Genomic DNA, 13,196 nt, shown 5'->3' with positions numbered 1-13,196 from the left:
TTAAGCGTCCAACTTTGGCTCAGGTCGTGATCTCATGGTTCGTGGCTCTGTGCTGACCCGCGTCGGGCTCTGTGCTGACAGCCAGCTCAGAGCCTGGAGCCTGTTTCAGATTCTGTATCTCCCTCTCTCTCTGACCCTCTCCTGCTCACGCTGTCTCTCTCTCTCTCTCTCTCAGAAATAAATAAAACATTAAAAAAATTTAAAAATCCCCTATTAAAAAAAAGAGGACAAAAAAGAAAAATGTGATATGGACTTGTGGAAAGAAAATTTGAGTTGCAGTTCAGCGGTGGAGAGGTTCAAGGCAGAGAGGTAAACTGCTCTATTTACTTACTACTGTCAAAAGTTGTCATCCTTGTGTGTGGAGCTGTTTCCTGGAGATTGTGGGGTTTCCTGGGAGGTAGTCTTAGCTGGGGGAGGGAGAGGAGTGAGTATGTTCCTGGTCACAGCATTCCTGTTAAGGAGAGTAGGCTACTCCTAACATGTAGTAGAAAGTCAGGGGCTAAAGGAGTGGTTGGTTGGTGAGGACAGCCTGTGATATTCAGAAGTCACATTTAGTAGCCAGTTTAAAATTTTCTCTTTGGAGTTTATAATTCTATTTTACTATCTTGAAGCCTTCGATAAAGTCTGGTTATATGTTACAGCCTGGTCTTGCCTGCACTTTGAAGAATCTTGTAAAGATATGACAAAAGAATAGTATCAGCCCAGAGAAGCACTGAGGTCAAGGAGAATATCTTTGATCTTGGTGTCCCGGGGACTCAGAGCAGTGACTCATCTGTAAGTGCCCTATAGATGAATACTTAAACAGAAGCTTCTCTCCTCATTACTCATGTGGAGAACAACAGCAAAAGAAAAAAAATTTTAATTTCCTTATAACTTACAGCCAACTGACAAGTACTTGGGACACGCAGGGCAACCTTTGTCCAGGAACTCAACTGCTTCTATGTTAATACTTTGCTAGATAGAGGCAAAAGGCAACCTTAGCTTGACATTAGCCTGACCTCCAGGTTCCTATAAGTTTACTCAAACATATGAAAATCCCTTTGGAAACTTCCTTTATCTCTGCCCATTACCCCCCGAGATATATGTTAGCAATTATCCTTCAAACATATGGCCCACTGATATATGTCTGAAGGGTCTCATGACTAAGGTTTTACTAGACAATAGTAAATGACCTTTTCCCAACAGCAGCTAGCTCCTCAAGGTCCTGGAAACCTTTCTTCCAAATTCCTCCTCCTTGAAAGTATATAATCAGCCACTGCACTGCACAACCCCAGTGCAGCTCTTTCTGCACCCTTTTTGCAACAAGAGTTCTTAAGAATTCTTTCTTAGCCATTAGCTCCCAAACCCCAACATTTCGTGTCAATTACTGGTATAACAAAATAGTTTCAATGTATCTAAGCAAACTAGAAAACAGTTTTCCCCAAAACATTTTTGTCGTATATAAAACAGTGGTGTGATCCACATGAAATACAAATAGTTGTGAAGGGGAAAAGACACCATTTATATGTTTATGAATCATACAAGAGAAGTGTCAATCAACCCACGTAGTTGTTACTGTTTTCTAGAGACTCCACATGTAACAATTCCCTTTTGGAGAGTTTCCAACTAGTTGGACAGGGTATAGTAGTTATTGAAGCATTAGAACCCAACAGCTTCTTATTGCCACATCTCCTTCCTAGTTTATCCAGATTCCCAGCTGAAGGGTGGGGTAGCCAGCCACACAAGGATCCTTCCCCTGCCCAATTCCACGACTTTACCACGAGAGGACTGTTTTCCTCACAGCCTGACCTGTATTTGATATTCAAGGCTGTAAATAACTCAAGAATCCACTTTATGGTTTTATGTTGTATGGCATTGTATGTATTAGAACAGAATCACAATTTAATGAATTAAAATGTGTACATCATAACTCAGATGTACAAAAATGACTTTCTTTCTCCCTTCCTTCCTTCTTGCCTTCCTTCCATTTTTCTCCCCAAATTCTTTGTCATTAGTTGGGATATGGGTCTGTAGAGAACTCATTAAATATTCAATCTGGTTCAAAAGAGTCCAGTCGAATAACTGAGTCAGACCCCTTAAATCACATTCAGTCTCTCTCGGCCTTTCAGTCACCTTGCTCCTCCTTATTTTTACTTAAGATGTCCAGATGTATGAAGTTGATATATGTGGCTTGTGACATATTGTAACATTTTTGGAAGACAGTTTCCTTGAATCCATGTGGACTTAACATGTGCCTAGGGATCTCGAAGGCAGGAAATCTGGAGTCCCCATGTAACAACCAAAGTTGCTCAAGAGCCAACCTCTGCCTGACTATATATCGTGTTACCAAGTGTGTTCTGGTTTAGGAGATTCTTTAAGAGGTGACCTCCTCTCAGAGCCTCAAAATGGAAGTGTGACAAAGCTGGGGCAGGACAAAAGAATCTTCTTCTGCCTTCAATATTGCCCTCACTCAACTAATGTAATCCTTTTGCAGGCCGAAGAAAAGAAAAAACTGACATTTTACTCACATCTTGCCTCTCTATTTACAACTATCCTTAAGGGCAGATCAGAGTAGCCTGGACTTGTTCCTATAGCAGCATGATTCAAGAACAGCAAAAGGGCAAGCCCCAGTGTGCACACCTCTGCTTATCACATGTGTTAATGTCTCATTGGCCAAAGCAAGTCACGTGGCCAACTCAGATTTAAGAGTAGAGCAATTGTTTGTGCTTTTCGACGGAATGATCTGCCATGTTCCATTGCAAAGTATGGTTTTGGGGAGCAGAAGAATTTGTGGCCATTTTTACAAACTATGAGAGAGATCTTGGATTCATTAGCCAACCTCAGTTTTCTCTTAAAATGAGAATGATGAGTATCTATAATAGCTTATAGGGTTATGAGAAGGCTTAAATGGGACACCATAAGTAGAAGAAGATCTAGTGTGGTATATGCCCCATAGCAGGCATTCTATGGTAGTTATCTCTAAGCAACTAAGGCTACAATGTCTTTCATCTTCACCACATTTTTCCAGTGTTTTCCACCATAGTCATTGCTCAGTAAGTGAATGCATTTTGTGATAGATTGTATTATTATTCCCAAATATTCACTGACCCCCTTCCCTACAAAACTGATTGCATATCCCTGCCCACTTCCATGTTATTTGTGGTGCATCCTTGGAAGGAATATAAGTCTCTGACTTATTATTATGTTTAGCAATTTCACTTCCTTTAGTGAGAGACAGATTACAATATGCAGAAGCTTTTAGCAGAAGCTTCAAGAGCCATTGCTATTTCTCACAAAGTTAACGTCTTTGTCTGCCATAAGAATGTCATATCCAGACAGAAATTGTTCCTTCAATCTAGGTCCTAGAATGAGAAGAAATATGAAGCAGAGTCGCCACCAACATGCAACCCCTGACATGGAACATGAATGAGAAATAAACTATTGTTGTAAACCATTGAGATGTTGGGGGTTGTTTGTTACTGTGGCATAATCTAGCTAAAGCAGACGAATACACATTTCTATTTCTTAGTTGCGTTGAAATAAAGGGTATAGCCTTGTAGATGCTTCAAGTAAGGGACAATTATGTTTAATTTAAAATTTTCTCATCTAGTTTCAAACTAATATCCCTCTGAGACAATTAGACAATAATAGTTACCTCTACTTTAGTAGCTCGTCATGCTGATTTCCTAAAATGTTTCTTTCTCCCATTATAGGTAGCAAGCTTGCTTGCAGCCTTGAATTTTCCTCTAATATAATATAGATGGTATTTCATGATAAGTATCAAAATTAAGTAACTTAGCTGGTGATTTGCATGTTGTTTTCTTTCTCAACAGCTTCCATTTTATTAAATTTACTATGTATTGATTCTTCACAATTCCTGTACCACTGCTTAAAGTACCTTTGAAGCCTTATAATCCCTTTAGGGCTTATTGTTATTGAAGTTGCTGTTCCCGGGCCTCCTTGGTGGACAGAATGTGCAAACACACATTTATATCTGTGATGGTTAATTTTGTGTGTCAGTTTGGCTGGGCCATGATGCCCAGATATTTGGTCAAACACTATGGTGGGTATATCCATGAAGGTGTTTTTGTATGAGATTTACATTTAAAACATTGGACTTTTTAGTAAAACATATAGCTCTATGATGTGGGTGGGCCTCACCCAATCAAATCAGTTGAAGACCTGTATAGAACAAAAGATTGGACTCTCCCAAAAGAAAGAATTCTCCAGCCTGATTGGCTTCAGACTTGAAGGAACCTTAGCTCTTCATGTGTCTCCCACCTGATGGCCTTTGGACTTAGACTGAAGCATCAGCTTTTCCCTGGGTTTCTAGCTTGACAGTTCACCCTGCAGATTTTAGATTTGTCAGGCTCCCTAATTCCATGAGCTGATTCCTGAAAATTAATCTTTCTGTCTCTTAGTCATTAAACTAAGGATCTTGAGTTGGGAAGATTATCATGGATTATAGCAGGCTCTAAATGTACATGTGTCCTTATAAATGGAAAGATTTGACACAGATAGAAGAGAAGGAGGCAGAGATTGGAGAGAAGTAGCCACAGGCTAAGGAGTTCCAGGAGCCACCAGAAGCTGGAAAAGGAAGGCAAAGATGTTCTCCTAGATGGAGTGTTGACAGCTTGAATTCATTCCAGTGACAACAATTTTGGACTTATGGCTTCCAGAACTGAGAGAGACTAGACTTATGTTGTTTTAAAGCCACCAAGTTTGTGGCAATTTGTTACAGCAGCTATTAAAGATGAACTCACTCATTTTTACAAACATGGAACCTGGAATTCAGAGAGAATATCTGGCTTCCTTAAGACCATATAGCTAGGGGCACTTGGGTGGCTGAGTTGGTTAAGTGTCAGACTCTAGCTCAGGTCATGATCTCATGGTTTGTGAGTTTGAGCCCCACATCAGGCTCTGTGCTGACAGCATGGAGCCTAGTTGGGATTCTCTCTCTCTCTCCATTTCTCTCAAAATAAATAAATGAACTTAAAAAAAAAAACAAAAAACAAAAAAACAACCAAACAACTAGCATGTGGCAGAGCTAGAATTTAATCCAGGTCTACTGAGTTTAAATCCACTGTATTTAAATCCACCCATAGTGGCTGCCTTTTCTCTTACCGAGTTCTCCTCCTCCAGTGAGAGAGAGGAGAGCGGAAGAAGCAAGACAGGGATGGTTGTCATTAGTTGGTGCTTATTAGAAACACTCGGGGGACTTTTTATAGAATACCACTCTAGTTCCCACTCCGAACAATTGAATTAGACTCTTTGGTGGTGGGGCCTAAGCAAAGGTATTTTTAAAAGTTCTCCAAGTGATTCTTGGATGCAGCCAAAGTTGAGACTGGTTCAGGAGACTCTTCAAGGCAACATCCTCTCAGAGCCTCAAAATGAAAGTATGACAAGGCTGGGGAAGGACGAAGGAATCTTCTTCTACCTTCCACAATGGAGCAGTGGAGCATTGATACACGTTCATTTCATATTTTCGTGTATGGGAGAAATATGACTATTTTTCTACATCTGAAGTTGAATTTCTTTATTAACCTTATTACATCAAGTGCCAGAATCTTAACCTCTGTTAAATCAGGATCTATCCCCCTCCCACCTCCTTAGATCCAGGGGATATATGCAGTGACAGATGAACAGGGAACATCGAATCTTTGGTATTGTTGTCTAACTAAGCTGACATTTATTGTCACATCCCTCATCCCATTTGCTCTGTGCCATTGTTCATTACAGGTCTATCTTCCATGTTTCCACCTGCTATCTTTTGATGCTTGTCTATATAGCTCTTGAGGGTTCTAGAAGCCCTTGCAGGATTTCACAGCTTTGGTAGGTAGGGTCAGTACAAATCCTGAGAATATGATTCAGCTCCATCTAAAGGGCACACCAACCTGCCAGAGGATTCCACTCCTGTGCTACCACTTTGCGGAAGGTATTTTGTGTCTCCTTCCAATACTCTTTGTTTTAGATTCCCAAATCTCTTTGGGGGTGGAATTACCCTTCATCCTGGACACAGTGGCCTTGGAGAGTGCAATATATAGGGGATTTCATCAAGGAACCACCAAAGTTCTTTGCTTCCATCCCACTTTCCTCTCTCTGTCTTCTTTAGGGGCAAGATAATTCCATTTCTGAGACATCAACTTTCCTTGAGCCCGTCTTGGTTCTGGCTTTTGAAACTTGAAGTTCAGTCCCTTGCAATTCCAGCCCTTACATTTGCATCTCAAAACCTGTCCTCTGCTGATTTGCATCATCATTCTTTCCTTTAGGTGGTGAAAGGTAAAAGGCTAAAGAATATGATATGACAATATGAATCTCAGTTATTATCTCAAATTCTTATCTTTCCAATACAGAATTGGGTTCAGATTTTGTGCTGGTAAAAGCTGTGACTCTGGGGAAGTTACTTATTGCTTCTGAGCCTCTGTTTTTCCTTCTGTGAAATGCAGGATTGTGAGGATTACTGAGAAGATGTGTTTCTCTTTGCCCTTTGCCACTGCCATTCTAGGGTGGTCTAGATAAGTGTTACTATTATTATTTCCAAGGCTTTAGGAGAACTAAGAGAAATCCTGTGTAAACATACAGCTGTCCCATACTCTGTTACTCATCTTCCTTCAAGCCTAAACTTTAGTTCAAGAAACTGTATAAATCTGGTAACTGTTTCTTTCTGTGGCAGAGGTTGGATGGGTAAAATGGAAGAAGATGAAAACCAGAGAATTCTGAAAATGTCTCACAGCACCATAAAGGATAGAAAAAATGTATGTAAGAATCTGGCACTAAAAACTAAGTGTTTAGTAAATAGCTATTATTCACTCAGCCCTCAGTAAAGTTCAGGGTAAGCAAATATATTGGAAGTTGTTTCTATAGCACTTTGTAATTCTATTAATTCTATAGTTAACAACAGGACAATTTATTATTTTTTGAGAATTTCATGTGTTTCATTTCTCTGTAAAAGAAATAAGCAGGAGTAATTTGAGCTACATTTCAGACTTGCCTCCTTCTTCTTGTATGACTTACAGTACAAACCAAGCATCTTTTCTGTGCCTCAGGGAATTGTCATACTCATTTCTAAGTTTGAATTAGCCTCCAACATTTTGTCCATTGTATTTTCAAAGTCATAGATGACAGCCACTTTTCTCATCTGTGTCTATAAGTTTGCATTCCTTAACTGGCTGCATATCTAGAGTCTCCTAAATCTAGATAGTGTTAACACTGATAGGCAGTGCTAACATTGCTAAGTCATCTCTTTCTTCTGTAACTCCATTTACATTCAATTCACATACTGCAAAGTTATTTGTAAAGTGAATTAGAGATTTTTTTAAAGTTTTTATTTTAATTCTAGTTCATTAACATACAGTGTTACATTAGCTTCAGGTGTACAATATAGTGATTCAACAATTCCATATATCACCCTGTGCTCATCAAGTGTACTCCTTAATCCCCATCATCTAACAAATAGGCTTTGCCCTGGGCAATAAAATGTGCAGCATATAAAAACTTTAATGATTTTAAAGGACTGTGAAAAAGTTAAGTCTTCTCTCCCTTAGAACATTCCCCCAACCCCTCTTCCTGCATACCATCCCATCCTTAATCTCCAAGTAGAAGGCAGAGAGACACAGTGGGAGACTATAGGCCATTGTACGTGAAGGATAACTCTTTCCCTCCCTTCCTCAAATACTCTCCCTCCACCTTAACATGTTCTACCTTCTACATTCTGCCTACTACTAGTTTCTGAGATCCTTATAGAGAAGAATTACAAAAACTTTTGCTGTGAAAAAGTAGTTTCTTAGTGATTTCATTTTTTAAGGTTGATTGCCTAATAACTGTTGCGGACGAAATGACACAAGACACACACAAAAGACAGACACANGTGTCGGGCTCCCACAATAACAATCAGCAGGTAGGAGTCCCATCATTTTACCTCACTGAATTCTTTGAGTGAGGTTAAGACATACTGAGCTCTGAACACAGTCAAGGAGTGCTGAGGGAGGGGTGCCCCTTGCTTAGGCTTCCAACGAACCGGCCCTGCAAGATCTGCATGTTCTCTTTCTCACTCTTTGGCTTTTTCCATATTTCTGCTGCTGCTTTGCCTGTTTTTAAGCTAGAATTGAAAAGGACATACCAGGAAACATGTTTATTTTTTTTTAATGTTTTTTTATTTATTTCTGAGAGAGAGAGACAGCATGAACAGGGGAGGGTCCGAGAGAGAAGGAGACACAGACTCTGAAGACAGCCTCCACGCTCTGAGCTAGCTGTCAGCACAGAACCCGACGTAGGGCTTGAACCCATGAACTGTGAGATCATGACCTGAGCCGAAGTCAGATGCTTAACCTACTGAGCCACCCAGGCGCCCCAAGAGACATGTTTAATGGATCACCGGTGAGCTGGACTTGAAGGGTGTGAGGCCAGCAAGGCTCCTAGCAGAGTTACAGCCTTACATCTTATAAGTTCATGGACTTGCCCATGGGACATTTAAATAAGTGGCCTTAGACTCAGATGGTTAGTTTGATCTGGTAGCTTAACTACTGTATTTACTAGCAATTAAAAAGAAATGGCTTGAAAATAAGTACATCCTATTCATAGCTGATGGGATATGTGTTCCTAACAGAACACATGGTCCCAGCCACAGCTTTTTAGACAGATTATCCAGATTTTTAAAAATGCCTATTTATTTATTTTGAGAGAGAGAAAGAGGGAGGGTATTAGTAAGGGAAGAACAGAGAGAGGGAGAAAGAGAATCCCAAGCAGGCTCGGGGCTGTCAGCACAGAGCCCAACTGGGGGCTCCCTCTCATGAAACGTGGGATCATGACCTGGGCAGAAATCAAAGAGTCGGACACTTAACAGACCGAGCCTCCCAGGCACCCCAGATTATTGAGATTTTATTTTATTTTATTTATTTTATTTGATTGGCAATCATGGGCAGAAGGTTGGAGCAAGAGACATTTGAACTACCAATGTCTGTTTTTCCCCTCCCTGTTTCTAACTGCACATGGTATCTTTTAGTGATGAAGAGAGCCTTGAAGTCAGTCCTCCATGAGTGCCAATGAAATGAAAAAGTCCTTGAGAAAGTCTTTCCTTTGCTCAGAGATTTGGGGGCTGCAAAAAGCCCCTTTCTTTTCCATAAGCCCATAGCCTGGTTGTTTGGGATTCATTTTTTTCTTTATACATTGCTGTTCCGTGCATTGGGCCACTGTACTTCAGAAGCAGGTGTCAGAGTCGGTATGATGCTTGTCAGCTACACCCATCCATTCCTGGGTTAACATCTTATACACTGAAAACTTCGACACATTTTAAAGCTAGATATCCAGATAACAAGCGCCCAGTCATCTGTCCAATGGTCAATTATTGATGGGGCACACGTCATCTTGGGGTTTTCAATGCTCAATGACTTTGAGAACTCTAAGAAATATGACTCTACCCCTCAGATGGGCCTGGTGAAGGAAATTTTCTAAAGCTTCCCAGGTGATGCTGGTGTGCCGTCTGGATTGGTAAGTAGTGGCTGATAGTGGTGGTGGTGGTTTTTTCCTGAAGGCAGAATCGCTTTTTCCCCCCTCACTGCTCTATGAACGCAGAGTTTGGCACAAAAGAGACACTGACTGCTTATTTTTATAAATGAAGCCCATCTTAAAGATAAGGCAACTAGTCTCACAGATGGTGACGATGGTCATCTTTCCAATACCACATCTTTGCTAGGAAACGTTCAGGTTGCTTTCTGGCCACAGGTTGGCTATCGAGGCTGCNCCGCCAAGCCCGACTTGGCTTGAGCCGGCTCTTCCTGCTAAGATAGTCCGCATTTGCAGTTAACCGAGGTCCCGCCCGCGGCGGGTGGGGCGAGGGGTGGAGTGCGCGTCTAAAGCAGCTGGGTCGCCGGCCGCCTCGCGCCTCTGCGCCTGCGCACGGCGCCGAAGGGACGGGGTCGGGCTCAGAAATGGCGGCCTCCATGTTCTACAGCCGGCTGTTGGCCGCAGCCGCCCTTAGGAGCCGCGGGTCCCGGCCGGCGCTGTGGGCCGCCGCGCAGGTATTGCGGCCCAGCCGGCTCTCGCTTGGAGGGCCGGCAGGAGGAAGGGAGACCTGGCGCCTGTGGGCGAGGTGTGAGGGGATCTGAGGCCCGGCTCGGGGTCACTTCGCAGTAGGTGACATTGCGTGACATGGGGTGCCCAGCCGGGCCCGTGGGCGGCTTGCCCTGGAGTGCTGCCTGCCGTGACAGAAAGCGGGCCCACGTTTGCGCTGGTGTGCTCTGGTCCTCAGCCTGCGAGGAGCCCGGGCCACCTGGCTGCGGCTGCTCACCCAGGTTCTGAGGGGCAGCAGGGAGGCGGGTGGGGGCGCTTCGAGGTGGAGGTAGAGGTGGAGGTGTCTGGGCAGCTCCTTTCCCTGCGCCCCGCGCGGAGGGCCGAGGCTTCTGCGGCCCTTCTTTGAGGAGGGGGAAATGCCCTTCAGATGTACTTTTGTGTCCCTTGGGAGCTGTCATAGGTGGGAATGACTTCACAGGACCAGCTTGCTGACTGGCCATTTTTTTGGGACGAGGCAGGGAAGTCCTCCCCCCCCCCCCCCCCAAGGAGTTGTATGCTGTTGGTGTTAACCGTGGGAATAAGATGATGTTTATTAGCTTACCAACTGGGGAGGACAGTTATCTTTTGGATCACCTCATTTCTGTATAGAGTATAGCATAATGAGCACAGGTTTTTGTTTCGTTAGTTTTTTTGTTTTGGGGTGTTTACCATTTCCAGGTACTGTGCTAAATAAGTATTTTACGTAGAGTTTCTTGTTAGGCTTTTCAGCAACGCTCTAAGGGTGTCATTAAGATACTCGTCTTTGATGACACTGCGGCTAAGAGAACAAGTAATTTGGGCTAGGTCAGGAAGCAGGTAAAGTCAAAGCTAACGCCTAATTCCAGAACTGTCTGGCTCCAAAGCCTGTTTGCTTGAATCTGCTCTTCACTTTTTTCGGAAAAACTTGGCCTGTCCTTTCCAACGCTGACACAAACTTGTGAAAGCGCATGGTTGGCTTCATAAGTCAAGTTCAGAGTTTTAGATTATGTCCTGAAATTAACTCCTTAGACATGACAAAAATGAATCGATGTAGACCTTTTTTTCTTTTTCTGAAAGCTGTTGATACTTTAAACCTGGAGGCAGTGAATATTATGAGTATTCTTTTTAATAGGAGGAGTGGTTTTTTTTTTTTGGCCTTGAGCTTCCTTCTTATGAGTTTTAAAAAGTGCTATCTAGTTTTTAGAAAATGAGGATTTGGTGAACAAATATGTTTTCATCATAATCTTTATTCTTTGGAAATTGTTTTAAAAGCTTTTGTTTCTCCATATGGAGATGCCTAGCATGTTGTCTTAATATCTCTTCTCTTCCACCCTCATATTAAATAATAGATTTAGAATTTGGAAGGCCCTTGATCTAACCTCTTGCTTTTGTAGATGAGAACACAGAGGTGCAGGGTCCTAGAAAACTTGTTCACCGTCACACACTGAGCTTAGCTAATACTCTTAAACATTTTGTTTAGTTCTCTGACTGCTTCTAGTTTCAATATCTTCTTTGTCAGTGTATATTTGATAAAATAGTTCAGGTTATGAGCAGATGAACTAATTTAAGATAGTTTCTATTATGTTCCCCAGTAACTACATTTTCCCACTTTTGAATAAATATTATTTAAATGAGGTAAATCATTGAAGGGCGGTGGCATAGAAGTTTAGCCAGAAATTGGTGGCCTTTTGGCAGTAGGAATCTTCTAAGTGATGATATCAAGAAAGACAAAGACTTAACTGTATGAATCCTTGTGATTATGCAGGGATTTGTATTGCCAATGAGTTTAAAAACTGATATTTCAAGTCATAACTTCTAGCGGTGCAAGGAAAGGATTATCAATACCGTAGATGCTAAAAAACCTTTAAGGTCGTATAAAAGCAATCAGTATTACCTTATGAGTACTACTGAGTCTTTGTGAATATAGGGACTTGAAAGAAACTATAAAAATATACTCAGAGCTTTGTGTCATTGCTTTGCCTTGAACTCTTTTGGGAAAAGTTTCAAACTGGTAGAAATGTTCCAGCAGTAGTACAGTGAGCACTTGCCTTGACCTAAATGTTAACATTTTGCCACATTTGCTTTATCTTTAAAAAATGATATTCATGTGAATATATATATTTATATATGTATAAAATTATATTCTCAACCATTTGAGAGTAAGTGGCAGGTATCATGGTACTTTATCCCTAGATGTTTTAGCATACACCTTTTAAAAATGAGGACTTTCTCCTAAATAACCACAATATAGTTATTATAAACTTAGGAAACTTATAGTTATCATTCTTAGGAAATTCAGATTCAGATTTCCGCAGTTATTACCTAAGTGTTCTTTATAGCTATTAGTTGTTTTTTTTTTAAACTGAGATCATGACTCTGTAGTATTTTTTCTAGTCTGTTCAGTTAATTAAGTACTGCCTGATGACTCTATTAATGCTCTTATATGTGTTACAGTTGTTCATTTATATGTTCATATATACTACATGAAATCTGCAGCTGATGCCAAGTTGGGTTTATTCCTTTAGCATCCCTAACACAGTGTCTGGTATATAAGCATTCAAAAAATGTTTGAGTGTATAATTATTTTTGCCAAGCTGTGCTAAAAACTTCCCTCCCCTCCTATTTTTATTATTACTTTGATGTATAATTTATATGAAGTGTATAATTTGAGTGTGTAGGTAGATTAATTTTTATGTATGTATACATCTGTGTAGCCACCATTCAGATCAAGATATGTCATAATTTCAGCCCTTAAAAACACCCCTCATCAATACTCCCTAACAGAAGGCGACCACTAATTCTATCACCAATTTTGACTGGTGTTGAACTATATAAAAAATATAAGTATGTATTCTTGTGTCTAGCTTCTTTTCCTCAAAATTATGTTTTTGAGGTTAATACACTGTTTTATGAGCAATAGGCTTTAAAAAAATTGCACTGTAGTATCTGAGTATATGACTATAACATATTTGTTATCTTGATGGGCATTTGGGTCATTTCACTTTTTATTATGAATAAGCCTGCTATGAGCCTTTTTTTAAAATTTTTTAAATGTTTATTTTGAGAGAGTGTGAGTGAGCACCATAGTGCCAGTGTGAGTGGGGGAGGAGCAGAGAGAGAGAGAAAATCCCAAGCAGGCTCTTGTGGGAAAGCCAGAGAGAGAGAGAGAGAGAGAGAGAGAGAGAGAGAGA

At 41.0% G+C, this 13,196-nt stretch overlaps 1 protein-coding gene across 1 annotated transcript in view; it reads left to right on the top strand.

The window, feature by feature from the left end:
• The first annotated feature begins 9,859 nt into the window (after positions 1-9,859).
• SUCLA2 (succinate-CoA ligase ADP-forming subunit beta) overlaps positions 9,860-13,196 on the top strand; it is a 42,302-nt gene continuing 38,965 nt past the window's right edge. Inside the window, exon 1 of the mRNA XM_077778795.1 lies at positions 9,860-9,995. Within this exon, the coding sequence (XP_077634921.1) occupies positions 9,906-9,995 (90 nt within the window). The 5' untranslated portion in view covers positions 9,860-9,905. The remainder of the gene's footprint in view (positions 9,996-13,196) is intronic.

Source organism: Crocuta crocuta, unplaced genomic scaffold (genome assembly GCF_008692635.1).
Source record: "Crocuta crocuta isolate KB4526 unplaced genomic scaffold, BGI_CrCroc_1.0 scaffold586, whole genome shotgun sequence".
Taxonomy (NCBI): Eukaryota; Metazoa; Chordata; class Mammalia; order Carnivora; family Hyaenidae; genus Crocuta; species Crocuta crocuta.
Note: the sequence above shows the minus strand (reverse complement) of the source record. Positions and strands in the feature narration are given on the sequence as shown.